We start from the raw sequence: 24400 nt of genomic DNA, 5'->3' as shown, positions 1-24400 counted from the left end.
ACTAGCAGCTCCCATTTGCCTCATATCTGGTCTTGCAATTAAGGACTGTGTCTTAACCCATCAAAAAAGCCCTCTCTACAACCTAAATGGAACACTTCACATGAAAACTTTCCTATGAAAAGAAGGTTTCTGGATATGAGACGTGCAGTAATTAATGCTGCATGATAGAATGTATAAATGTACACTGTAGCAATGCTATTTGCTTTAAGTACTACTTTAAGCAGGAAAAGGCAATGAATCCCCCTTCCAGTGTCTGATTTTATGTTTAAGAGCTAATGAACTGAATTCTTCGTAAACATTGGCAAAAGATGCAAATGAACAGACAGATTCTCCAAATGCAAAGGGACACATGAGAAAGAGCTAATTTTACACAATTGACTCTCTAACCTTTTTGGATCAGTGGAATTAGAGACTGATTAATCTGCCATGATTAGCATTTATTGAAGCTTTTGACACTACTGCATTGTTTTTCTTTTCCTTTTCTTTTGTGTCTCTGAGAGTTAACAGTTTATAATACATTTAACTGCCAGTCCATCACCCTGACAGGGTCATAGCTTTCCTTTATGGACTTTTAAAATTAATAACAGACAGTTCTATTTTGACATGCCCTTGCTTCTGCAGCAGAGCTCGGCTGTTTAATTGTAGAGCTGGCCTCTTGTGGCCAAATGCTCCCAATGTTTAGCAAGGGTTGAAAATATGGATGTTAGGAGAAAAACTGGCAGATGGCTGACAAGGCATTTTTACTCATAACACACCAGTAAAACTTTAACTCAGAAGATTTAGTGCTAGAGCTTTGCAGTCAGCAAGCTGCAGCCATATGCAGATTTTTTTTTTCAAACTTCTAAACTGATGGCTTTGCAAAGTGTGCATAAGCAGCATTTATTGATTATGATGTTAAAAATTGAAAGCGTCAGAATCATTTAGCTTGAGACACTTTTAAAGGAAAAATGAACATTCGTTTTCATTATGAATTCCTGATAGACCAGACACCGGTAAAGCCTATGGTCTTTATTTTGAAAACTAAAGCAAAGAACGCTCTTACAGTGCTTTTTCTCTGAAAGAAATGCTGTATATATGAATTAAATAGCACCTACCATATATGCAGTAACTGTTGGTTCTTACACATTCATAGACTCCAGATGATGTCCCGACCCATGAAAGTGACTTGTTAGCTGGATATAAAATCACAGACGCCATAAGCCTGGGTGATAGCTTCACAGCCTAACTTTCAGACACAAGTTAGTATTTATAACACTCTCAGTACCTATCTATCACCGCAAAAAGCGTGTTAAATAACTTTAAAGGCCTGACAAACCCACAAAACTAGGAAATGAAGATTTATGGGTGCACAGTCCATGAATTCCTCCTATTGTGCCCAGGTGTTACAGCACACACAGCAATGACATACGTTTGCTTTAGTTTAACTGTGAAGTGATACAAGTACATTATTATCACAGGTATCCTGCAGTGGCTGGGCAGCCTCCTGCCATTTTTTTCCTTAAACACAGCCAAACTTTGTGCTTGGTCACAACATACAGTATAAAGGAGTCAGTTACTTAGTCCTTTCTCTGTTTCTGTGCCACAGAACATTATTTCATGTATAACAGTTAATCATTAACGTTCTTCATAGGTTTAAAAAAAAGAAAAAAGAAAATGTGTTTGTCTTAGAGAAGGTGAGCAAAATAATGAACTTCTTTAATCTCAGCTCAGAAAAGACAGATAACTTTTTTTGGTTAGGCAAATAAAAAGAACAGAAAAATATATGTTTTCCATATTCCTATGAGGAAGTTCTCTGTCCTAAACACAACACTGGCACCAAATGCCAAACCCCCCACAAGCCAATCCAAGATGGATTTCTTAGAGTAGCTGGGCTTCAGGTTGGTCTGCCTAGAATGACACTGGTAGATAGTAGAGAGATAAATAGTTATTTAAATAGCTTTGCTCAAAAGTCAGGAGGGTCCACAGCTAGAGGGGCCGTGCAGGTTGGTGGATCTGCTGCTTACACCTGTTGGGGCAGCACCACTTCCCCTGGCAAACTTTTACCTGAAATCCCTTTTATGAAGGAATGTTAGAAATGGAATTCCCTGAAACCCTCAAGCACAGTGGTGCAATTATATCATAAATCAAATTAATTAAACAGTGCTTACATCTATCAGGGCTTCCAAAGAGCCCTAGCACATTTTGCCCTGCCATTGAGTCAAAAGGGAAGCTGAATAGTAAGGGAAGAAGCCCCTTGGAGCCATCCAATCCCACACCCTGACTAAGCTGTGGCCAGTAGGAGAGATCTGTGCCCTGCTGACTGGCCCTGAGCATCCAAGCCTTCCTTTCACTGTATTTAATGTGTGTGTTTTCCTTTTTGCCCCCATGTTTTAAGTACTAATGAGCCTGAGTGCTGTGGGTGTCTGATACAGCCACCAGGTAGCTTCTGGCTTGGGTTGGACAGGACTAAGCTCTGCCAGTGTCTTGACTGGGCAGGAGCTCAGACAAGAGGCATGCAGTAGACCCACCTTGTCTTACAAGAGAGTGGATGGGAGCTGATCTTTCCCTAGGGCTGTGGAGAACCTTCCTTACTCAGGCAGTGTCCTGTGCCATGTGTCTGGGAGCCAGTGGGTCTCTTCTGGAGCCTTCACCACCACATCACACCTCTGGCCCTACAAGATTGGCATCTTCTCCCAGGTAACAGAAATAGGATGAGAGTTAATGGCTTTAAGTTGCACAAGGGGAGGTTCAGGTTGGATATTAGGAAAGATTTCTTCTCAGAAATAGCAGTGAGGTATTTGCACAGGCTGCCCAGGGAGTGGTGAAGTCATTATCCCTGGAGGTGTTCAAGAAATGTGCAGATGTGGCACTGTGGGACATGGTTTAGAGGAACGGTGGTGGACTAGATAATCTTAATGGTCTTTCCAACCTTACTGATTCTATGAGTCTGTGATTAAGGATGGAAAAGAGGCCCCACGCACTGAGTGGGGCCAATCCCAGCTTCCTAGAGGCAGTCACAGGGGAAGGGCAAGTGGGAGAAAGTGAGTTTATGTGTGAGTAAGAAATTTTTTGTATAAAGCAGTCAGGAAAGCCAAAGGAAAGCCTCCTTTGTGAGACACTGGAAGGAAACAGGGACAGGATTTTGAAAATGCCTTGGGTTGCGGCAGCAGCACTGATAGCATCAGGAGATCACCTGACTCCTTAATTTCATGTTACCAATTACTACAATCAAATTGATTACATGAACTAAATCTATGTGTATTACCTGAGCGCACGGCCCCTGGTGTTTTGAACACTTATGCATAAAAATTGCTATAATTCTTGTTAATAGTGATTATAGTTCATCTATCGCTCATCTATAATCTCTTGAAGATATAATGGGGATAATTACTGTGAGGCACAATGGGGAAATGGAGTCTAACACCCTGACTGATGCTGAATCACACCAGAGCCTGCGCTAGTCAAGCTTTGACTGAGGAGTGCCTGAAAAATTTCAAGTGAGTTGAAACTGCTGAAAACCTGGCTGAGTTCCCTCCTTTATGAAAACTTTCCAAAGATTTACCCTGCTTTTTGCCATGCAGTTATTTCCTTTACGAAAGGTGCTGCAAGGGCAGGAGTTCACTTTGCCAAATATATACTACCCAATGTTTGCGAAGTCCAGGCATTTCCTAACCTAAAGCAACAAAATCCATTTAGTACCAGGAGTCACAATTCCTTGCTCCCTCAGTACTGTGCCAGCTCCAGGCTGTGCCAAAACCACTATTGCTAAGGGGATAATGAGGTAATGTGCCCGGGTGATAAAATTCTCTCTTTCTGGCTTGTCGCCTGAAATATAAGATGGCACACACCTATGTTCATGTGAAAAGGCATTGTGAGATCTTCTAGGAGGCTTTCCAGGTTAAAATATTGTATTAGTGAGAAGAACCAGAAATTAGAGGAAACTGTCCTTCAACTGCTTATAAACTGAAAGCAAACTCTAGTTGCAGAACACTAGTCCATGCCTAAACCAAAGTCCACATTAACTAATGCTTGTTGGATGTTGAATTACAACAGAAAGCCTATGTTAATGCATGTGAGAGCCACATGAATATCAAACAAATTCATTACGATCAGCGCTATTACAGTGAATACCAAATGAGTTCATAATGATGGAACAATGAAACTGTTACTGATAGATTTTATTTCTGCAACAAATCCTCTGTATAAGGGTCCACTCCTGTAGTATTAATTCTAATATAAGGCTGCATCTGAATATTAGCATCATCAGATAAATTATACCCTTCAATAGACTGAACTATACAGTTGAATCTGTTTTTCTTCTTTTTCCCCCACCAGTACATCGTCTTTTTTATCTCAAATTGTTCTTAAAGTTTGATGACTATTGTAAAGGGGTAACACTTTATTTTAAGTATCCAATCATTAGGAATTCATTTGGTATTCATTGCAATAACACTAATACAATAGAATTGAATGAATAAGAAATTCATTTAGTATTCATATGGATGTGATATGTACTTCCAAAAGAGTTCCACTCTAATTCATCATTAGTTTAGCATTATTTAATGGACACTTTAAGTGTACTGGTAAAGATGACTTAATTTCTACACTTAGGTATTTAGATTTTTTTTTATTATTATTTTTTTTTCCAAGAAGGATTATTAGGAGTTATGGCAAATTCATCAGGATATGATATGAGGGTTTCAAACCTGTGTAAAGGCATCAGCTTCATGAAAATGCTGGAAAGAAATTCTGAGCTGCGTTTCTTTCTCCCGTTTGACATTTACATATTTACAGAACATGCTGGTTATGCTGGCTGCGTTAATTCTTTAATAACGTAACGTATACCTGCTGATTGAAAAACTATTTGGGATCAGAATTTGAAGCGCAAAAAATATTTTCTTTATTATCTTGAAGGAATTGTAATGTAAAAATTGCCATTGTAAGAACAAAGGCACGTCTGGCTTTTCTGCAGATTATGACTGTTGGAGTCAGAGAAGAGCTACATCCACGTTCAACTGTTAAACACAGTATAAATAAATGGAAGAAAAGCCCCTACCCAGCAAGGCCAGAGCCCTACAGATAACCTCTGCTTCCTCTTTAAGCTTACCTGCTACCGTCCATTAGTGATGGTTACCAGCAAGCTGCATCCACATCACTGAATCTGACAAAGTTACCCTCAACCCAGAGGGATTATGATGATTTGCCTCTAATTTTTGGACTTCAGCAAACACACAAATGCATTTATGAAGTACCAGCTATCGTTTCAGCTGACTCTTCATTAAAATGTATTTAGATGTCCTTCAAAAAAAAAATAAAATAAAAAAAAAATCATCTTGCATTGAAACTCAAACTGGCTGATTCCCAGGCTTACAGTTACTTTCCTATCAAGAATTAATGCAATATCATGCACACACCATTACTGAAAAATTCTACGCTGTTTTTTGCCAAGTGTTCCTATATAACAGTTTTATCACAAGTCTGACAGCCGCCATAAAAATTCCAGGCATTCTATATCAACAGCCCTCTTTGTACTAAGTTATTAAACATTAAATTTTTATTCGTCATTTGTATTCTGTTATGCAAAATAAGCTCCTTGATAAGATGTGTCTTCTTAATTGGGCCCTTGATGCTTCTTGGATCGGAGTTGTCAGATTAGCTGGAAGAAGAGGCTCTGCATTGAGCCAGCTCGCTACCAGGAGACCAATAGCTTTGTAACAACGATATTAAGTTAGAGGGGCCAAATGGAGGGCAGCACTAGGCTCAGGTGAGACTCTACATCTGTGCATGTCTTATGCTCAGGCACTTTTCTCATAGCATCAGCAGGGCTGATGGAAATAGATTTGTTTGTTGTTTACAGCATGCAGCTGTGGATGCTGCTGCATGGGAGTTGTATAAGATTGAAGCAAATTTGTACTGAGACTAAAATATTGAGCTTTTCTCCAGTCAGCAGTCTCTGGAATCTTATTGTCGAAAACTTTATCTAGTTGTAACCATCCCCAGGGTGATTTTCATTTGCAGCTGCCCTGCTCTGTCTCTGCCCGCCTGTCCCACACTGCCACCGCATCAGCCAGCTTAGACTCCTGGTGTGTGAGCCCATGGCTGGGCCCTGTGGGAGGAGGGACCACTGGGTCAGGTAGATTGCACACTGGGTTTCCCAGGAAGCTCTCTGATTCCCACAGATCTCTCAGACAGCTGTCATTATGAGACATCATTATTTTCTTTCCTTTTAGCTCCAAAGTGAAGAAAGGGCTTAACATTTAGCGTGGCGCTTGGGAACAAAGCCTAATAAGAAATTTCTCAAGCACATGGAGGAAAAAAAAAAAAAAGCCTCTTGAAAATGTAGGATTTATTATTTTCATAAGGTAGACCAGTTCTAACAGAAGTATTGTACCTTTCCAGACTGGTGCTGGAAATTGATTAATGCATCTGGTATTTGTTTGACTGATTTCTTCAGTAAATTCTGGGAAGGGAAAAAAAGAAAAAAGAAAAAAAAGAGACTCAATTTATGCGTGATTTTATGCATTGTTTTCTAAACTGCAGCAAGACATGGAGACCTTACCAGCATCAGCGTCTTCTGTGTGCAGAGAGCTCAGCCACTGCCTTGGGGACCAACCAGGCCTGATGAGAGAATCACGTTTCCATTTCGCAGGTGGGAAATGGAGGATAAATGGTATGACCAAAGTTGCATTCTGGGGCTATAGTGGAAAATCACATGGAACTGTAGCTTCTCACATTTCACAAGGTGCCTTAACCACAGGACTTTCATTGCGTTACAGTTAAAATGGCATTTTCAGTGTTTAGCAAAATACTGCATCTCAGTCTGTTGTATGACCTGCCTGAATGCACTGCTGTTACTTCCTTAACCTTAGGAATCTTTTTGTGGTTTTCATCTAGGATGCTGATTTTTCAGACTTCTGCACAAAAAAATAAATAAATTAGAAATATCATTACGCAATATTATACAGAGTTAATAACCCATTGCACTGAGATTATGTGAATTGTTGTTTAGGAAACATTTAGAATTTTTAGAATTTATTTATATCTTCTTAGAACTTTTTTTTAAGAGTTAGAGGGTACAAAGCCTAATCCAAAGCATTAGTGTATGTTTTCATCTCAGTACACCTGCTGTAGTTTAGCTTATGAGTGACACCAAGGAGTAGTGATCAATCAATCTGAGCTCTTTACTATCTCTTCTTTAGTCCATGGTGATTTTTTAAGCACCTCATCTCTACGGGGCATTTGACTGAAGTTTTGCTATTGAACTGGAGAAATTATTTCTCTAGAAAGGAGAAGTATTAATGAATTCATTATATGACTCTATGCATCCTTTTTTCTAGTTTTGTATGAAGGTTCTTTGCAAATCTTCCTGTGTTTGTTCATGGGTACTCACCAAGCAGGCTGTATAACTACAATGCCATGGTGGATATTTCAGCAGCAGAAATTATATTAGTTGATGACTAGCTTTTTTCTTGTGCTTTTAGCTGGGACACAGATCAAACAGTAGAAGTAGGGTATGGGGGAAAAGCACCTGTACTGTCCAAAGACATTACAAGTATGTTCAGAGATGTCCTTTCTCACTGTTATACATGCTAAGTCCTGCTTGCTTGCTTTCATGCTTAGGACATCTGTTCCTCTTAAGGACATTGAATGTTTCCTTTCTGTTCCAAGTCCAGATGTGTGCTCAAAGACAAGTAGCTAGTAAAGACACAAGTCCCAGCATCATCCTCTCACATAGCCCAAGGAGGTGGTGTTGGCAGTGCTCCCTCCAGCTGTGAAAGGAGAAAGGCATGCACTTCCTACATCTCACCATTGGTTATTTGGTGTAAATCTCTCATCTAGTCAGAACATATACCCTGGGTGAGTAAGAGCAACTTGTTTCACTGAGAGCCCCTGTGTCTGTGCCAGCGGGTGATCCCAGCAGGTAGCATATTGCCCTTCCTTTTGCTCAGAAAGTCCTTCTTCACATCCCTTGAGATGTTTTTGAGCCTTGTTTATAGAATACCATGAAGATTTCTGAAAGAGAAAAGAGGGAAAGCGTTCAAATTCTGTGGGGAATCTGCTCTTATCTGTCAAATTAAAATCTATAATCCTGACTGGCTAAATAGATACCTTACATTCATAATAATTATTTCAAGAGATACCAGCTAACCCATGTGATTTTAGCAGCCATGGCTCCAGCATCCGGCTGCATTTGACGTTTCTAAGATGTAGAGGTATTGTGTGGATTTGCAATGTTTCTGCTCAAACGTCAGTGATAATATTCCTGCCACGCTTAAGCAGTGGATATTCCTGTGTCAAGATACCTCATTATCTGCAGATGCCATAATGAGAATATGAATGTTGTCAATCACTTTAAGACACTTGTAAAAGCAATGACAAAGGAAAGCTTTCCTTGATTTTCTGTTACTGCAGCATGTTGGTTGGCTGGGAAAACTGCTTGGATGTGAGGAACTGGGACTTTGTCTTCTTTACTAACTTGAACCTGTCTAGTCTTGAGCTACTCTCCTTAAATACCTCCAATTCATCTTACTTTCAGAGGGGACTAATGATATACAGGAAGATCTTCTGGAATTTCTCAGATAACCATTACCTGTAAGACGGATTGTAGAGGACGTGCGATGGCTCATCCCCAGGTATGACACCACTCATGCCAGATCACTCTCAATTATACCATTAAAGTTTATGGACATTCCCTCGCTCTTTTCAAGTCCACACAGGCGGCTCACGTTCAAAGCGGGAAAAATCATATCTTGAAGCCTAGAACTTTTAGGAAAGTTGGAAGGGTACAAACCATTCATCTTTTTTCTTTTAGAAGGGCTTTTCCAAGCTAGAACTCTGAAGGTTTTTAATAAGTGTTATGAAATCCCTACAGATGTGGATACAAAGTATCTGCAGTAGTTGAGAGCTTCACAGATTTATTTAAGTTATTTCTGAATGGCATATTCTTTAAGTAAACATCTTATGGTTACTAATTATCAAAAGGGGTAGGGGTTTGACTACTGTTTCCTTATTTTTTGCTCATTTCATTCTGACATCCATGGAATTCTGGATATATAATATTCCTCTTCCTTGACTGCTTTCCTATATGTGCCCCATCTGCTGAGCAGCATCTGGGGTGGCTGTACACTGCTCACAGATCATCTACATATGAACAAATCACTGGGCTCCTTTCTGCAAACTGGTTGAACTTTCATTCTGGACCCACTTCACCCCTTTTATATTTTACGCTGGTCTTCTGTATGTTTTGAATACAACTCCTTCCATCTTATCATTGCATTTATCATATACATAAGGCAGCATAAAGGTGAACTTGATTTTATCATTTCATCAGGACTCTGCACTGAAATTCCAACACCGCATTTTTTCACTGAATTCATTTTACCTGTATAATCTCACATTATAATGGTATTGCCTTCCAGAGGGTCAGTGCAGACTTGTGCTGAGATCATTTTGTCATTGCAAGCTTCTGTGATAATAGGATTACCATAGGCATGTTTTGAAATTGTTGTAAAATTGCTGCAAGGACATTAAGTTTCTATTCAAGAGTTTTTGTCACTAAGAGTAGCACAAACCGAGCTGGAAAACCTAAAAATGTAAATGTATTGCAGGAAGGAAGATATTTGATGTATCTCGTTCATGAAATGAAACCATTTGTGCTTGTAGAAGTTATGCAACAAGCAAAAGAGTAAACCAGGGGAGAAATTAAATATTTATTGCAGGTCAGATTTACATATGTGCATGAAAATACACACACAAAAACACGAATGGTGTTAATATCAGTGCCTATAGAGGCAAATGTTCACATCAATACCTAATTAAACTATTGCATAACGCACTGCTTTATCAGAGCAATAATAGTGTCTATGTAGTAGGGTTACCCAATTGTGTCAGCTTTTTTTATTCTGAAATAAAAATACCTGATTACTAATATCACCACTATAACAGGGAGTTTTCAATTATAGGAATATATATGTACAACTATATGTGCTATAGTTTTGATCAAAGAGAAAGTGAATGACACCATAAAATCAACTTCATGGGAATAAAGAGTTATTACATTGCACTCAAATTCTAAACAAAAAGTAGGAAGTATTTCATTTGTGCTCATCATTTCGATGCTGTTTGTGTTCTTAGAGCTTAATTAAAGAGCTTGTGAATCCTTTTGGGAAAATACACCCAGAGAGGTGTATTGTATTCTAATATAATTCTGCAAGCTCATTGTTTTAATCTCCCTTTTGATTTTGGGGTGTATTTGCAGTGTGGTATAACTTCACAGTTTTATTTAAATTTGGCCATTAAGTCTACCTGCCATTCTGAAAGCAAGGCAGGTCTCAGACTCTCCTGAATATTTGTCCATTCAGACCTAAGTCCATGACAGATCAGCTTAGCAAAGGGCCTTGCCTGGATGTTCCAGATGGCTCCTATATGCATTTCAAGGGTAGGTTTTCATCAATAGCTCTTCTGCTGACAGGTGAGTTGGGGGCAAATAAAAACAGAAAGCTCTTGGCTGTTTAATTTTTCAATGAAAGCTTTGAAAGGGTACCATTTTTTCATTGTTAATTTCTTCTCATCTTCAGTATTGTTTTCTCAGTCTTAAAGCAGCCTCTATCTTTTGCCATTGGTTGCAGCTTGGAAGATACCAGACACTCAGAGAATCTAAGGAAATTTTCAGCTGATCCTGAGGAAACTCCAAGTGATACATGGGTTGTATAAGTGAGTCAAAAGAGCATGAGCTACATCTGGAGGGGCTGTGTTTACAGCTGATATGTTCATGGCTTGAGCTGCGGGAAAAGGCTTGGAGAGGTATTTTTTAATTTTAAAAATTAAATTTTAATACCAATTTTAATATCAGTGCTGCCAAGGACTGAAATCTCTGCATCATGGAACCGTTTATGCTGAATGGGACCTCTGGTGGTCTTCCTCTCCAAAACCTGACTCAAAGCTGGGTTATCCAATCTAATTTCCAAGTTATCTTTGCACTGTAGAATATGAGTGCAGCTCTGAAGATGGAGTTTCATGCTCATTTTGCAGACCAGCAAATTAGTACCTCAAGTAACCAAAATCTAGTGTCTTAGGACTATAGATTTCCCATCCTGGTTCCCAAATTTGTGCTTTCCATGCTATGCCTTCTGCTTATCTACAGTATAATTGCTCATTATTTATACAGAGGATCCTTGTGATAAAGTGCCCATTGAAGAATTAAAGTGGTCATCACTGCAGGCTCTTTTTTTTTTTTTCTCTTGATACCATTTAGAGTTGTGTACATATGTTTCCCATGGGCAGATTTTGAACCTTACTGCACAAATTAGAAAAAGAAGTTGGTTATTAAAAAAATGTGGCTTGAAATTGCTTGGCTAGTTGCTTAGCACATCTGTGATTACATCACTTCAGGTTTACCTAAAAACATAAAGCTTCAAGCGAAATGTTAGAACAGCGAGGAAAAATAATGCTTTCACGTGCAAATGACATATGTTGGACAACCCAAATGAAAATCTGCACGTGGCTCTATTCAAGGCTCTCTTTTATTTTGCAGCTCTCGTATACTGGATCAAGGTCTACAGTTGCTGACCACTGCTTTGATTATCTCACTGTAGCACATAATGTTTCGTACCCAGAGAATGTATTCTAGCAAGCCCCTAAATTGTATTTGGACAAAGAATAATTGAACACTGGACAGAATAACAAATGCTATGGTCAAGTTTGCTTCATGGGTTTATCGTGTTGTATTAACATGATAGAAATATGAATACTTAAATCTTATCTCAGGTATAGTTTATAACTGCATTAATCATTTACTGTATTATATATTTTTCATGTCACTAAGATTGTGAGGAAAAGATTCAATTTTCCCAGTGCAGTCAGTTGAATGTGGTTTAGATAAGTTAAAGGCGTTGCATTAAACTGTTTCAACGTGGCTTTCTCTTACAGATCCTATAAAAGGATGGAGAGCATATATCAAGCAGTAATAACTGGTATGTTTTACTTTTTTTAAAAGTCATATAGCAGCGCATTTTCCATTTTCATTAAAATCAGATAAATGAAGTTACTGAGGTTGCCACTTACAGGTAAATGTATTCAAATTGACAGGGATGTTTTAACCTCCTATATTTGCTTAAAATTGTTAGGGAGAAATGCTCTCCTATCAATTAAAGTTGCAGTTTGATAGACACTGAAATTATCCAGTGATGCCGAAAGAGTGACAACAAATACCCCCAGCAGTCCCAATAGTTTTTCACTTCCTTATATTTACTGGTGATGTGGAATATGAACCTTCCAAAAAAGAGTGACTCACTGGCATGCATCTCTGAGATTTCAGTATACCACAAAGCATTCCCATTTCACTCCACATAAAAAAGGAATAGGTACCAGCATATGCATTATGCACTGCTAACTGCCTTTTTAGATCATTATATGAACATTGCACATTCATTGCCCATGAATTATACGTAGATTCTAATTTGCAAGAGAGAACTGATTCATTTCCTTGAATTCAAGAGGGTGCTGAAGGAAAAAAGCGGATGAAAAGGCGAGGTCTGCTGGGAAGGCTGCCCTGCTCTGCAGGCTGAGAGGTTGCCACAACAGGGATGAAGTCGCAGCACAAGGAGGTGGCACCAGCTATGGGTCTGTGGCTGTGCCTTCTCCAGCTGCAGTGGTTTGGATTGTGTGTATCAGGTGATTAGGCCATTCTGGAAACCTTTTATTTATGCTTTGGTATGTGGCTGCGCTGCAGCTGTGCCTAAACACTGTGGCTGGAGAAGATTGTATTGCCTTTCCCCAATTGCTCCTAGCTACATCTTGGGAAGTCCCATTTCACACAAACAAACAAAAAACACACAAGACATGCATTGCTCCTGCCATCACACTTTTCCATTGTTCATTATTGTTCCTTTTCAATTCTTTTTGCATCTGGAAAGCCAACTGAAATTCCAGGATCCTTCTTGTGACCATTCTTTTGCTACAGAATTCCCTGCAATTGTTTGTACCTATCTGCGGCATTTCAGCATCATGCTCTGCTTGTTTAACGATTGTAAAAATAAATAGGATATTTCAAATGTGTTGTAAAACAATAACTTAATTTCTGGTTTCTTCTAATAGAAACAAACTGGAAAAAATCTTAATGAAGCTGTACAATATGGAGGACTCCCTGCCATGGAGGATTTATGTGCCTGTGCTGTAAGCGGTGAGTGAAGTGTTTGCCAGCACTCAATTAGTAGTTCCTATGTCATTACCGAATTTTTAGAAGGTTTTTCTTAAACAGCTTTGAATTGCAGTGTCACAAAACGCTAAATCAATTACATGCATGTCCTTGTATCTACCCCATAAGGATACCTGCCATGTTTTTTATGTCCCTTTTAGAACTCGTGTTTACTTCACGAAGTGAAGTAGAGGTCATAATGCAGTGCAACTTATTTCTTTAAGTTTGGAAAAAAAAACCAAACAGCAGGCCATAGAATAGAAAGGTGAGATTCAAAGACACAAATCACTTCACAGTCACAAAAATTGCCAAAAAATAGCAGCTTGCAGCTGTGCACAGCAGGGACAGAAAACATTAAACACATGTTAAATAACAAATAGGAGGCTTAAATATAGCTAAAAGTGGACCTTATTCTGAATAAATCATGTAAACTGCATCTTAATGGTTCTAAGGAATGTAATGGATCATGTGAAATATGCTAAATTTATATTGTTAAAAAATCAATAGTTAACCCCCTCCCTCTTAAAACCAGGACTGCTGAGTCCATGAGTAAATATTTTGCCTTTCATTTCCATTCTATACATACAGCTGGATTTGTGAAATTTCATTTTGGTTAAGGGCGAGGCAGGACTTGCATTCAAAGCAGCATGGGTTTGGGGTATGAAACTATTTAGCATTCTCTTTACAGAGGCTAGACTTTTAATGAAATTGTCCTTTTTTTTCCCCTTTCTTCCATTACAAATGCAAAGGATGTGGATTATCCCATTTTTGATACACTCCTTGCAAGGTGTCTGAATTGGCCTATCCAGCATCCTGCATTCATTTGTAGCGCCTGTGAAAGGGCAGCCATTGCTCAATGGGCGATTCTCATCCCATCCTTTCTACTGTCTGGGAAAGAGCGAGCGGGCACGAAAGCGAGGGAGAGAGGAGGGGAAGAAAGAATCTCTTCTTTTTATGAGAAGCATGAAAAATAAATCACCGGTTTGAGTATTCAAATCAATCCTGCTGGCAACTATCTTTCCCTTGAAATGTTTGTTGCCTGTATATTTCTGTCCTCTGAATATTTTCAACCCTTCCGCACTGAGGGGCACGTTTTAGTTTTCCTGTATGTAGCATCTTTTTTTGAGATTAATGCACCTTAATGACATCATTGTGCACAGTGATGGGAAGGTCCCCAAGTTTGCTTTTCTTCTCATCTCAGTTGCACTTCTGAACAAATCAGCTCTCAGGCTTTGATGTTTTTTCCTTTAGGGCTATCTTTCTTATAGGCAATATAGCTTACCTATACATTTAGCAAGCCTGCATTCTCTCATTAGATGCATTTTTGTCATCAATAATAAGTTCCCAAGGAGCCTAATGCGAGGGGTAGCAGATACAGTGTGGAATGGAGCCATTGTTTTATAATGCAATATCTCATAACAATGTAAATAAGAGGCTGAATACATTTCAGCCTCCTTTGTGTTCCTCGTTATTAGGTGGTGCTCTATTTCCAATCTGAATATTCATAATCTGCTCCTAGAGTGCAGCATTGAAATAAGTGGCTTTGAGGAAAAAAAAAATTTTTTAAGTGGAAGGAAAAAAACAAGAGACGAGGAGTGTTCTAATGAGGAACAGTTGAGTACTATGATTTAACATACTTCTGAGGTTTCTATCAGCCTGGAGCCGTTCTTTCTTGGCTTGTACACAGTGCATTTACATGGAGCTCTGCTTGGATGAGTGCCTTCCGAAGTACTAAATGCTCTAATGTACTGAAAAGTGATAAATATGGAAAGTGCACACATGCATACACACACACACACCCCTACAGATATGTACGCAAACATGTATACACACACCTGTATGCACGCACACACTCTGTACAGCTGTTTTCCTATTCTCTGTGGGAGGAATATCAGAACCAAAAATGAAATTGTACCTAGTTTATTTATTAATGACATGACATTGCCTACTACTGAAATGCTGTTTAGAGGCACACGATCCCACTCCTTCAGTGTGGGGCTGAAGAAGAGTAGAGGGAGGGAAAGAAAAACATGAAAAAAAGCTAGTAAAATGCATGCGAGTGTTGTCACTTCCTCCCTGATCCACCTGACCCCACTAACCTGCAAATGAGGCAAAGAAGGGTTTGGTTGTAACCCGCACAACAAGCTGTGCTGCTGGAAATAGGATACTGTAAGCGCCAACGCTGAGCACTGGGAAGCATCTCGCTGTTTACCAAAGGGCTCTTTGCCGTGACCTTCTGTGCTAACAACAGTGATGGGAGCAGAAATGGTAATTGTGATTTTTGTAGCACAGGCCTGGCTAATTTCTTTCAGTTCATTTGCAAGACGGTCTGAGACCACAGGAAAAAGAAAAAAAAAAAAAAGAAAAAAAAAAAAAGAAAAAAAAGAAAAAATAAAGAGAAAATAAAACCATGAAAACAAAGCTGAATAGGTTAATGAAATGACAATAGAAAAGCGTCCTTAATGGGGATACAATTGCTGCCTGAAATATTTATTACTTACATTTATTTAGATGCTTCACAAAAAAATGTCTGTTTTCCTATACTTTGATTTTTGCTCTGAAGTTTCGAGGAGTTTTTGTGCTTTTTCATCTAATATTCCTCCTCTAACTCTCCCAACGTGATTCATTTCTTTAAGATCTTGTTTTATTTTTAAGTCATCAATTACTCAAACTTTGTTGGCCTATCTATTCTCTGCCATCTGGACCCCATACCTTATTTTAAAGCATGTTCAAATAATGACAACCTTCTTTTCTCAATTAATTTATGGGCTGTGGGGACCATTTTTCATTTGTTATCATGCACTTCCATTTGATCTCTCATATCTTTCTTCTGCATCTGCAACCATAGTGTATAAATCTTCCTCTCAAGCATTGTCATGGTGCCCAAGATATATAGGTGTAACTCCCTATTAGTTCCACAAAACTGACCTTAATTTCTAAAAATGGTATCAGATGCGAATAAAGTTTGGTAAGATGATTTGTTTTGATTTACTTTGTACCACTTATCTTGGAGTTTTCTTCCTACTTTTATCTAATTTAGACAGTATAGTCTTGCGAGCCTGGTTGCATGTTTATCCATTACCTTCCTGCCAATGCTGCTCCTTAGAGAGATAGTGCGGTAAGATTTTGGATGCTAAGAATAATAAAATGGCATTTTTTTTCCCCTGTAACCTGCGGTAAGTGTGCAATTTCTTTTTGCATTTAAAAATGGAAATTTTGTTTCCAATAAAATACAGGGGTTTTGCAGGTCTGATTGAGGTGACGTTAGTCTGGTAAAATGATCAGAAAGAGGCAAATCCAAATAGCTTTCATTTCATTCTGCTGTGTGACAAATGATAAGACTTAAAAATGCAATTCTCCCACCAAGCATTTAAGGGGAGGAGGTTTGGACTGCTGAAGGGCTGCGGCTCACAACACAGACCCACTTCTCTTTGGTAGTGCTACAAAGAGGGAGAGTGTGCATGTGAGCATGCATGTAAGTGTGTTTTGTTTTACATAAACAGCCTTCAGTCCAAACTACGGATTGCTAATTAAGCAAAAACCATGACCAGATGTTTATTAACACCTCTCAGGTTCATGGGATTTGGATAGTGTGCAGTTTTCATGGACTAATTTGAGAAGGGAAACACCTTTATTGGAATAATGGCCAATTATAATTGCCTGCTTTGCCTATTTTTCTTTTATCTGGTGTACAGGGGGAAAAAAAATAAGCCCAACCCATCATCCTAGTGCTGTTGATATTAATTCTGCACATTATTGGGTACATATTATTAATAATAAATACAGAATAATGTACAAATGAGAAATTCCTAAGCCATTTACTTTACTCCAACTTTCTGTGCGTGGCGTTATTTGTTTATCAAGTGCCACCATTGTTAACCTATTTATATGTAGCCTGCCATGAGCCCTGCCTCTGCCAAAGCAGCGATGCGTCACTTGGATGCCAAAAACGCACTGAAACAGGAAGAGTTGCTGTTGGGTCCCAGCATGGTGACTTCATCACAGGCCTCAGCTTCAAACTGTGGAGTAATAAAACTGAATAGCACAATATAAAACTCCATGTTTCATAAGACAAATATTGCTTTACGCATTCATGTCCCTTGTACTATGTTAACTGTAGGAAGAAATGGAATACAGTTTTAGTGACCCCCTGGGACCTATAAAGGCTATTTCTGAGTCTGAATCTTGCTGTTTAATTTAATCATTTATTATATTAATATTCAAATGGGCTGCATCTTATTAGCTACTGCAAAGATGTTAGTATGTCTGAAATAAATACCTAATTATGCTTTTGAAGAGAGAGGTTCTAAAGACTTTTGTACATTTGTGCTAATAGAACAGTTCATTTGCAGATTTTTTTCTGCAGAAATCAGCAGTCTGAGCGTTTTGTTTTTTTTTTTCCCCCTTCCTTACTTTGAATAAAATACGAACACAGATCAAATATTCCATTGTGATGCTTTAAATAGCACACGCGAGTTCTCCCCTTTGTACTGTTAGACTTCATTCTCCGAGCAATGAGTTATACAGTAGCAAACTGACCAGTGCCCTCAGTTTCCAGCTCAATAACACATTAATAAAAATAACTGCTTTAACCAAATGACCATGAAATTAAGTATGTTCTTATTCAAATTAAACAAATGGATTTGCTTTCGAAAAACATTTTTGAGCCTGACGTGGTCATGTTTAAAATACATTGTCATTTTATTGTTTTAAAAGCCCATTATTATTTTTTTTCCCCCGAGTGCAAACCAGAGAAGATGAGGACTCTGAATTTCATGTCTCCAAACAACAGGCAGCAGTGTTTTGCAAAACATCTCGAGTGTTAATGCAGCAAATGGGTGGCAGGCTGTGGGGACATGGAGGACAACCAGAGATGGGTGCCCAGTGCCAGCACCTCCGTGTGATCTCTAGGACAAATTTGTGACCAGGTCAGCACGAGGTTAAACAGAGCTGCAGATACTATGAATATCAGTGGTACTAACAAATATTAAAGTAAACGTGCACTATGCTTTTAGAGCAGTGCAGAAAATTAGCAATAAACGCAAAAGTTACAGCCCAAAAAATGAGGAATTACAAGTCACTATCTGTCAAAAGATCACCACCAAAGCTGGGATGCTCTGCTTTTTAAGCCTCTAAATCTGCAGTTCCTCCTTGTACAAAATTATTTCCTTCATAACTGTTTGCTGAATAAGTGATGGCATTAATAACAGGTTAAGGGACAGAGTGCTGGAAGCTGAAGTCCTGCTTCCATTGGTGAGCAGTCACATTATGAGCTGCAGGATGAGGTCCTCTGCACTGACCTGCAGATGGATCACCCTCTCTGGGTGCAGCACAGTGAGAAGTCCTCACTGGACCATCTCCTGCTGCAGAGGAAGGCAATTATCACAGCCACTCCTGCTGGGAGATTATCAGCCTTCCTGAATCTGAGGAAATAAGGTGGCTCAGTTCCTGTGTTTTTCAGCCCGTCTGAGGCTGCTGCCAGTGGGAGCATCATCCATGGGAATTATGACAGGGCTTGGCTCCGTGGTGCCATCGTGGGACTGCCCCTCATCCCGCCCAGCCCTGTGGCTTTTCCCTGGCTCTGCCACCCTGAAACTGTGAGTTCTGCTGGGAAGAACCCCACTCAGTCATACCCCTCTGTTAGCAGGAGCCTTGGTGACAATTATTTAGTTACCCAAAGGAGCTGGCAGGATTGCAAGGAGGAACACGGTGCATTATGCAGTGCATACAACATTTTAGAACTGCTGTTATTCTTAGTGACCACCTGACATTATTAACAATGGTCATCTGAGCTATCCGGTATAGAAAACAATAGCCTGGGCAGTTTTCTAATTAATGGAAATAATGTTGGAGCAGCTGATGCATTTCCTTCCTTAAAAATATACATCGTTATCCGGCTTTGCTGTCTTTTTTCTTACAGGGTATGTAAAGATCAGATTTTCACCATTGGTTTAATGAGTGGAAGTGAAGCGAGGGCATCAATAGTTAACCTTATATTACCCTCTGCTGCACTGACACAGTATCAGTGTAGGGGTTTAACTACCACACCACTAAAAACACATATTCCTGCAGTTTGAGATCAGCCGCAGGAATGCTGTGTATATGTTTTCCTCATTATTTGGATGTGCTGTTTGAATGTTGTGATCAGTGATTCAGAGCACATGATTCATCAGGAAGACATTTGCTAGGCAGACATGTGAGGAGCTGTCTGCCTCTTCAATCTCACTGACAGGGCAAAAATGCTGATTTATAGTAAATCATTAAAATCTGCTTATTATTGCACTGCTTGTTCCTCTTCTCCACTTCAAGCCAGCATCTTGATCTGCATCATGTCTCTTACAATTTTATACTACAGCAAGCAGTTATTTAAACAAGACAGAAATGATCCTTAGTCTTTATTAGTGCATATGAAAGGATATTTTGTTTAAAGAAGACTAATTAAGAAAGCAGACTCTATTTTCTTGCTCAGTTTAGGGAAAAATAAAGATTTAAAACATCTAAGAGCAAAGAATTATTGCAAGAACCACAGAGCTTTAAAATGATTATTGAATACCTCCTTGCTGCTTTTTACAAAAATCATAAAGAAGCAGCTCAAACACCGCCAAAACATTTAGAAGGGGTGAGAGGTTTGGTGGTTATTCAGCTTGTGATAAACCTCAGGGAAGGCACAGCTGAATAGGATGTGTTATTTGGTTAAGACCACCCCCAGCCCCATGAAACCAGCACCAGGTGCCACCTGGGTGCAGTGACAACGGGAGTGGGCTTTTTAAATCGTTTTGAACAAGGGAAAGTTTTGTTTACTTTGAAAGAGATGGGTTTGTGAAATAATGCAGTATGTAAATACGCTGTCTGATAGAAAAACAAAGAAACAATACAAAGAGGTCCATATTGTGTATGTGTTACTTACAGTAAAAATTTTAATTTGACGCCTGGGGACAGAAATCCTTGCCACTGAATTACAAAGAAGTGAATAAACTGACTCAAAATTAATCCATACAGATCTGTCCCCTTAATAATACTAATTCCAGAGAACAAAGCAGTGCATAATGCATTTTAAATTAACTTGGAAAATGCATAATTTATATTTGTTTTATTTCTTAATATTTGAACACAGGTACATTTTAGAATGCTAAGGACAAGAAAGGAGAGGACGCATTTTGTCCGTACATGCTGAATTTATGAAAATAAACCTAGACCATATTTTTCAAGCTCTCTTAGAAAAGGACTTCAGCTGTGAAATATTACAGAGAAAGGATAAACACAGTTAGGGGAGAGAAAATGATTTTTAACATGCTGTGAAATGAATATGTTTGGTTAAAATATAAAAAGGGTCCTAATTCCTAATAAAACATTCTGAAATAGATAATTACATATTAGTTTGGATCAAAAATAATGTCCTTACTCATGAGAAGCAATTGAGGGATACACTGCAGGGTGCCCTGTCAGGCATGGCAGGCAGAGAATATGGGATGTGATGGGCAGGGCCAGGCAGCACGAGGCAGAGCTCCGCTCCATTGCAATGCACCATGTACATGGCAGACACCAGGGTTTAAGTCTGCTTCAGTATGGATGCTCTTCACCTACATATGCAATGTTGTCACCTGCCTTATAGATGATGTTATTTAATGTATAGATGTGCAAGCAGACAACCAGACATCCCATGCGTAGTCCAGAAAAGCCATGCCTGCAATTCTGAGGTGCACTTATCTATTGGGTAGCTCAATGGGTTGTTTTTTCCCTCCCAGTCTAGAGCAAACCTCCAGTTTCAATGCTCCACTTCACCGTGGAGAAGAGGGAAATCATGTCACATACTGGTGGAGCTGGATCCTTCCAAGCTTTGCTCTATCAGCACTGCCCCAGTGCCTGCAGCACTGCACCTGTACTGCTAGGGTTGGAAGGCCATTGTGTGGTTGGAAGAAATAAGGAAGGAAGGGGGAAAAAAAATTAAAATAGATAGCTGTTACAGTACGTGCATATGTGCAGAAGGTAATGCACAAAAGGGGAGAGCATTTGGAATTAAATATTTGCATTCTAGAAAATGAGTCTTCCTTGTTTTCCTCTCTTCCAGAATGTCTTTGGATCTGGTACATTGGAAGGGCATTTGGAGAGTACTAGGTGGGTGCCCTCAGCGTGATTGGGTATGCTGGCAAGGGGAACGCATCTGCTAGGAGGGAGCTGTCTGCACTTCCCTCTGGGGCACCATTCTGAGAGGTAAGAAGAAAGCCTACCTCTCTTAAAACCAGGAAACTCCGCAAACATTTGCTGAGTGAGGACAGAAAAGTGGGTCCTGGCTGACTACACTGATTCGAGGGAATCAGTGCTCACCCTGTGCTTAAAGCAGTGGTACCTGTGCAACTGCTAATCAGCAACAGTTTAGAATAATTTGTTTGGGGTAGGTTTCAGTTAGTAATAGCAACTGTTAACTTTCTTGGAGTAGTTATCATAGGAGCACACAAAGGGTAAAGAGAGCATTTCATGGAGATTTTCTAAATAATCCTTATGATGTCCAAAAGAAGTGAAATCTACCTGAGACCAGACTTGCTTACAACACAGAAATTTAGGCCCCAGTTGCTAAGTTATAAATCTTTCTGCCAGATTGGGTAGAACATCACATTACCTTGAACTAAATTTGTAAAGAATGACCATTGTCCTCACAGCTGTAAGAGAAAAATGTAGAGCTTGTCCCAAACCATGGGCTTTAATAGGCTGTTCGTATGAAAGTAAAAGGTGAGGAGATAAAACCCAGCCAGCTCAAATTTATCCAGACTGATTACCTCCATTGTGACAATTTGTTTAATAATGAATTTACTAGAAAACTAAATTGATTACATGTTGCACACTTTTTTAGTATTTTAACTACCTGGAAAAAAAATATCAGCTCATGTTTATAGGAAAACATGCCTAGTTAATTCCTTCCTTAGTGCTATGGTTGCGAGTTATTTTCAATAACTCAATTTACAGGCTAGCCTTATCGTGGGCTAATGCAAATTAATGCTTTGAGTCATAAGTGTTTCCCTTGGAAACAGTAATTTCAAGTTAATGTCTCTTGATGTGAAATGGAGTGCAGTGTCACAAGCTTTCTCTCACCAACCTACAAATTAACTTCGGTTCCCTGTGTACAGGAAACACAAATAGCATCCTACTTTGCTTCCCTTAAAAAGCTCTATGCACAAATGTGTGTGTGTGTCAGTTCACTCTTCAGTGACCTGGCTATTTCGCATTTTTACTAGTGCAAACATACTGAGTGGAATGACTTTATGCAACCATCAGAAATAAAAGAGAAACCAAACACTAAGATTTACAGAACGCTAATTCATTGATCATTCATGAAGGCACACAGTTGATCCCAAAGCTGGACTTGTTTTGGCGGGTTGGTGTAGTTTGTTTCTAGGGCTTGGTAATCAAGAATTTGTGAGAAGCAAATACAACTGAAGTAAGAAAAGCAAAGGAAGAAAAGTTGAAGAAAAACCAGGATTTGTTCATTGTATTTATGACTATATGACATACTCTAAATGAATCAACAACTGAAAAAGTCTCCAGTCCAGGGTAGCTACGTGTCATTTGTACATACTTGATTTTGTACTTTTAGGCCAGTATTGCAATGCGTTGTATTGAACTCCAGCTACAAAGCACCGCTGTAAGGTGAAAATAACACAAAGATGGTGATAACAAGAAGGATGGTGATAAATATCCAAAAGGTTATTTACAGGAAAAACTCCCCCATATGGAAGCCTTCAGTCTGCTGGGAACCACTGAGACAGTCTCCAACAAGGAGACTTCAATCTCCAAGAGATGCTGCCTTAGTGGTGGTCAGCCCTTAAATGAGGTCTAGAGGAGGGGGAGTCAAGCTCCACCCCTTCTGGGAGCACAGCTAAATTACCCTCACCTGTGCTTCCACAGCTGACCTGACACTTGCTTCAGCTGATTAATCAGAGGTTCAGGCTGTGATTACCAATTTCCCATACAACTGCACAAACAGAAATCACAGTACTTCCTTCCATCCTTGCAGCAATCTGCATATAGAAGCAGGAGCTTTCTATTCTCATAGCTGGGTGAGACTAAGACCACAGTTAAGTCTGAACTATAAATGGAAAATTCAGTTACCATCATGTCAAAGCAGACTTGTCCTTCTGTGCTCCCAGCAGTGCCTTTCCCAAGAGCTCTTGTGTTATTGAATGCACCCTTGGTTTGTACTGTTGGTTGTTCCTTTATCCTGCAAAAAATCCCTTTCTCTTTTCCTTCTTCGAAGTCCTGAAGTCAGAACTCCAGTTTTGTTTGCACCTATCTTCCAGAATTTATTTAAACCATAAAGAATTGAAAATCCCTTCTCTGTTTTTTTCTTACACAAGATAGAGCAAAGCTATACTTCTTAAGCTTTGTAAACTGAGAAACAGTGTAATTGCACCTCACAAGATAAAGCATTTCCTACCTTTCCATTTTCCTGAGCTTCTCTTGGAGATGCTGTCCCACCATGGACACTACTTGTGGTTAGCTATTGGGAGTTAGGTGATGCGGCCTGACAACGTCTTACTTCTTGAGAGAAGCATCTCATCTCTGTCTTTGGAAAATACCATCACCCTTCTTGCATACTGGCAGGAGGATGAATGTAGCAGGGCGCATCAGCAGCAGATATGGAATTTTGGAGTAAGAGGAAAAGGAGAACAAGAATATCTGAAAATGGAATGGAAGAAAGAAGTGGTGAGACTGCATTACATGAATTGAAGAGTAGAGGGGAGCACAGTCAAAAACCAAGAGGAGTAAATAATAAAAACTAGGGGGCAAAAGGAGCAGCGTGACTGATTTTTTAAAATAGAAGTCCTGATGACTGTATGAAGAGGGAAGAAATATAAAGAGTGGAGGAAAACAGGAAATAAAGACAACTGTGCCTGATGGAAATAGCAGAGGTAGGAAAACAAAGCATGTCTGAAGAAACAGCAGTAGGAATGGAGAGCCCATTCCTTTGGGAGAAGGCAAAGCAGTGAATGTCTGCATGCTCTGGATGGAAGCACTGTTTTGGGAAACCACTGGCCAAAGTCAGCTCAGTTTCTATTTGTTAACATGGATTGTTTATTGGTTACATTTATCTATGTTTTGGAGTTGCTTATGGGACTCGGGACACTAAGCAAGGGTGCGGGAGCAAGAAATGTTTAGTTTAGGCTGTGCAGGTGAGCACAATGTTTGGTTTTCTGGCTGTCTTGAAAAAGCACATACCGAATAAAATTGCAA

The 24400-nt window shown here is 39.3% G+C and overlaps 1 protein-coding gene across 7 annotated transcripts in view; it reads right to left on the bottom strand.

Moving 5' to 3' along the window:
* Window positions 1-24400, bottom strand: part of LOC146760558 (uncharacterized) — a 36366-nt gene that overhangs the window by 5062 nt on the left and 6904 nt on the right. The window contains exons 2-5 of one of the 7 annotated variants that reach the window (XM_085551823.1): window positions 7787-7992; window positions 6539-6674; window positions 6371-6439; window positions 1095-1172 (exon numbers count right to left, since the gene is read on the bottom strand). In XM_085551823.1, coding sequence (XP_085407949.1) covers window positions 1095-1172; window positions 6371-6439; window positions 6539-6674; window positions 7787-7789 — 286 coding nt within the window. In that variant the 5' untranslated portion in view covers window positions 7790-7992. Of the gene's footprint in view, window positions 1-1094; window positions 1173-2507; window positions 7993-8569; window positions 10583-24400 lie in introns of those variants that run through there. The other 6 variants (XR_014947776.1, XR_014947777.1, XR_014947778.1 and 3 more) reach the window with 6 other exon arrangements.

The sequence above is a fragment of the Coturnix japonica genome, chromosome 6 (genome assembly GCF_054131305.1).
Source record: "Coturnix japonica strain WE chromosome 6, WE-NBRP24, whole genome shotgun sequence".
Classification (NCBI taxonomy): Eukaryota; Metazoa; Chordata; class Aves; order Galliformes; family Phasianidae; genus Coturnix; species Coturnix japonica.
This window is presented reverse-complemented; position numbering and strand designations above follow the sequence as displayed.